Genomic DNA, 4,442 nt, shown 5'->3' with positions numbered 1-4,442 from the left:
TGAACCCCGGTCACGGTTCCTGCTCATTTAAAATGAGAAGTTGGACTTCGTACTAACTCCCCTGAACGCCACGTGAACTGTGCGGCCCAGCTGGGAGCCAGGGCTGCAGGGAAGGACCCTGGAGAGGAGCCCCTTCAGTTGGGAGGGGACAGCGGTACAGGGAAGGCTCGTGTTTTTACCTAGGTTCATGTGAAGACACTATTCTCAAATAATTTCAGGCCTGCGGAAATGAGAAACACCGGACAAGCGTTTTTCTCGTGCATAACATACATAACGAAGCTGTTTCTTTTGGATTTCTGTTTCAGATCATCCTTTTTTTGTTGGGGTCCAGTACCACCCCGAGTTCCTGTCCAGGCCTATCAAGCCCTCCCCCCCGTACTTCGGCCTCCTCCTGGCCTCTGTGGGGCGGCTGCCGCATTACCTCCAGAAAGGCTGCAGGCTCTCGCCCAGGTAGGGCCTTGGGTCTCAGTCACGAGCTCCTTGTTGCGTCGGTCCTTCAGACAGTCCCTGATTTATTTCAGCGAGGCAGTGCAAAACACAGGGGCCTGGGCCGGTGTCCGGGGGTGTGGCGTCACGCGTTCCTCCCTTTATACCTGCGGGTCCTCTCCTTTTCCAGGGTTTGTTCTGCTGAGCAGCCTGTTCAATAACTGTTGGAAGGATTTCCAGGATAAGTAGCAAGCAACTCAAAATTGTTTTGTAAGTGCTGTCAGTCTTAAAGCGCTCTCTGAAGAAAGCATGAGGCTCTGTAAAAATGACAAACGCCATATGACACACCTGTCACCGCGTAGCGGCCAGGTCCCCCTCTGCAGCTGTCCAGGCTCCGTGGTGCTGAATGCGTCACATCTGGCATAGGACCTTTGGCCCATGTGGAAAGGAGGCCGTGGTTCTCCGTGGGGATCAGGCCATGGGCTGAGCAGGCTCATGCCCCATTGCTGCCTTTATGTGAAAGTTACTCTGAGTAGGTGCCTGGGCTATCGTGACCGAGGTATAAATGGGACAATTATCTTTGTAACTAGAAGAGGAAAATCACCCTCAGCCTCACGGGAAGTGTATTCTGTGATGGAGACTTTCTGGTCTCTGCTGCTCAGACAGATGGGTGTCCCCCATAAACAGGGAATAAAGTGAGGTTTTGCTGAGAGACGGTAAATAAACCTGAATTGTGACTTCTGCAGGGACACCTATAGCGACAGAAGTGGAAGCAGCTCCCCTGACTCTGAAATCACCGAGTTGAAGTTTCCGGCTATAAATCACGACTGATCTGGTAACGTAAGCGATCCATTTTTAGGCTTTAAACAACAACAACAAAAACAAAGGTGAAAATGTGCTAGGATTGCAAGATAATCGTGAAAGTTTAGTGCTGGATATGTTTATCTGCCGGAGCGGAAGTGGTCAGACAGTGTGGCTGTTACGTGGGGGACCAGTTAGGGCGGACCCCCTGCCCTGATTTATGGGGACGCAGCGGGGGACACCAGTTAGCGTGCAGTTGTCTCAGCACTGAACGCTGCGTTCAGGTGCTGTCTGCTTCTGGGGGAACCGGGGTCTGAGGCCCTATTGTCTCATGGAGCCATAAGCTTGGACATGTTGAAGGAGGTGACAGGTGTGTCATATGGTGTTTGTCATTTTTACAGAGCCTCATGCTTTCTTCAGAGAGCGCTTTAAGACTGACAGCACTTACAAAACAATTTTGAGTTGCTTGCTACTTATCCTGGAAATCCTTCAAAATCCAAAGTTATTGAACAGGCTTGATTGTGACGGGGCTTATAAAGTTTACAGAGTCCAGTAATATGGGTTCTGCCCCAAATCGTCAAAGTCCTGTGAGGTAACGAACTGGACGGTATCGGCAGAGATGCAGACTCTAAGCCCAGCCGTGGTCATGCACGGATAGTACCACTGCTCGGGGGCTAGAAAACTGTGTGTGTAGGGGGGGCGGGGGGCAGGGTTTGGTTCCTGGGCCAGCCTGAATGGGCCAGGTTTGTTATACATACCTGTAGTCCTAGCTAATCTGGGTGCTGGGGCAGGGGATCTGCCACAGGGGGCTCTGTCAAACGTGCCTATCTCTGCTTTTCCTACTCTTTTAAGAAAGGTGGGGGGCAGGTGGAAATAGAAGCAGATAAGGGTGTCAGAGGGGTTGATAGTCAGGAACCTGGTCTGGAAGGAGAAGCAGGGGGTGGTGGTGTGGGTGTGGTCCACTCATGGGGGTCCCATAGGCGAGCTGGTCTCCTGCCCTGAGGCCGGGGTGGGGGAACCTCCTCAGTTGTGCCCACCCCGATTATCCAGCAGGCCTCTGGTGCTGGCCTAGGCTGGTCTCACCTGTGCTGTTTCCCCTCCTGCCTTGGGTGGTTGGCCACTTGCCCTCAGGTCACCTTTGCCAGGTGGGTAGGCATGAGATGTAGGTCAGTGTGAGGAGGAGGGCCTTGGTTGCTGCTCTGTGTCAAGTAACCATTTAGCACCCTCACCGAATGGTTTGTTACAGGCTGTTGGACCGTCAAAGAAACTGATGGGCCAGCTGGTGGCATGGTATTTGAGGTGAATGGATCCCGCCTGACCGATTACGCAGTTCAAGTCCCAGACCCGGCGGTTTAAAGAAATGCCGGGCGAGTGAGGATGCGTGCCTAGAATCCTGAAAGGAAGATAAGGAGAAGGGATTGTGGCATGACCATTCCTCATGGGACGTGCTTCCCCCAACCCCTGCCTCACTCTGACGAGCACACATACCCTCTAGCAAACATTTTTTTTAAAGGAAAAACTTTTAAAAAGAGAAAGGCGACTTGAGCAGTAATGGAGATAGATACTTGGTCGATTGCGTGGACTTTCTGCCTGCCTCGCAGGGGGAGGATGGCCCACCCATGGCTCTGTTAAGAGGTTGTGTGTTATGAGAAGGAGCGCCTGTGTTGAGGCCGAGTGGAAGTTGATGCGAGATCTCAAAACGTGATTTCTGTAGGAATTGTCAGCTTAATGGGTTGTTGAAAAAATCATGTTATATTTTTTCTGTTTATTTTTTTAATTTAATTTATTCATTCATTTTCTTTTAATTTGACCAGACACACACACACACACAGAGAGAGAGAGAGAGAGAGAGAGAGAGAGAGAGAGAGAATGAGAAACCAAGCCGCCAGGTCTGGGACTTGAACTGTGGTCAACCATGTGGGAGCGTCTAGTGCCTTAACCACCATGCCACCTGCTGGTCCCCTTTTCTTTCTGTTTCTGTATGCAAAAAATGCATCATGACTTTTCCAATAGCCCAATTTCTTCAGGTGTTCCAATGAGGCTTCTATTATCCTACTGTGGAAAACAGGCAGAGTTTCTTAGGACAGCTGGCTACAATTTATTTTTAAAGCTTGTCTCTTTCCTTCATGAGCAAGAGGAAGACAGGCACCCTCATAGTTTACCCACATGATCTTCCCGCCAGCCTCCCCAGCCAGCCAGGATCATGGGCATGTGTGCAGGCTGACCCGGGAACCGAACCCCAGTCTTCGTGTGGCTTCCAGCACTGAGAGTCTTGTGCTTCACTGTCCCCACAGCCAGGCCAGTTCTCACTTGTACTCTAATAGACATCGTATAATCGCTGATTTGTTTTTGTTTTCACAGCGATGATTCTTCAGGACAGCCTTTGAACTTGGATGGAGTTTACAGCTTTGATTTTACACTTGGCTTCTGACACTTCCTTTAAATTATGATCTTGTTAAAGTTATTGTATGGTGGGGAAAGGTATTTGGAAAGCACGTCACCTGCATGTCCTGTCACGTGTCCTGCCCTGTGTGACACTCTCCTTTGCCTTCTTGAGTTTCCGGGACAGTAGCAGAGTGTCTGCAGGAGCCGAGGATGGACGGGTTGGGAGGGTTACCCTTGACCACCCCGTTTCTCCAGCTGCCTCGTGTCAAGGATTTGAGCACAGGGCCTGCTGCTGCCCCTGGGGTGCCCAGACTGGCCGCAGGACGACCTGAGCACAGAGAGGCCACTTTAGCTAGTGCTTACACTTGGTGCTGGGGACCTGATGGCGCGCTAGCCACCAGGAGCAGTGAAACCTGAGACAGCTCTCTACGCTGCCCTGACTGCCAGCTGCGGCTGGTTCTCGTTCCAGTGGGGGCGGTCCGTTGGTAGCACACAGAGCGGCAAGAAGTCTGTGTCTCTGAAGTGTGATTTGAAAATCCCATGCCTCTGGCTCCTCTTATTCCAGGGGCTGAGAAGCACTCCTTGCATCAAGGGGTCACTTAAAAAAAGAACGAAGAATCTTTTGGGGAAACTGCCTCTGCATCCCTCTCAGATAAGACAGCTTTGACTCGAGGGTACTTCTTTCTTCCAGGATGGTGTTACTGTAGTCACAGTGCAGCGTGGGAAACTATTTTCTTAATGTGACGTCACGTGGGCGTACCCACGTGCCTGCTGCATTCTGGCCGGACTCGGTGTATACTCTAACTTAAATAAAATAATGCGGAACAAGA

At 51.1% G+C, this 4,442-nt stretch overlaps 1 protein-coding gene across 1 annotated transcript in view; it reads left to right on the top strand.

Moving 5' to 3' along the window:
- CTPS1 (CTP synthase 1) overlaps positions 1-4,442 on the top strand; it is a gene marked incomplete in the record, with an annotated part of 47,724 nt that extends 43,282 nt beyond the window's left edge. The window contains 3 exon segments of the mRNA XM_027766886.1: positions 306-450; positions 1,173-1,261; positions 3,589-4,442. Coding sequence (XP_027622687.1) covers positions 306-450; positions 1,173-1,257 — 230 coding nt within the window.

Source organism: Tupaia chinensis, unplaced genomic scaffold, assembly GCF_000334495.1.
Source record: "Tupaia chinensis unplaced genomic scaffold, TupChi_1.0 Scaffold143758_1, whole genome shotgun sequence".
Lineage (NCBI taxonomy): Eukaryota > Metazoa > Chordata > Mammalia > Scandentia > Tupaiidae > Tupaia > Tupaia belangeri.
The sequence above is the reverse complement of the archived record's forward strand: the minus strand, read 5'-3'. Positions and strand labels throughout refer to the sequence as shown.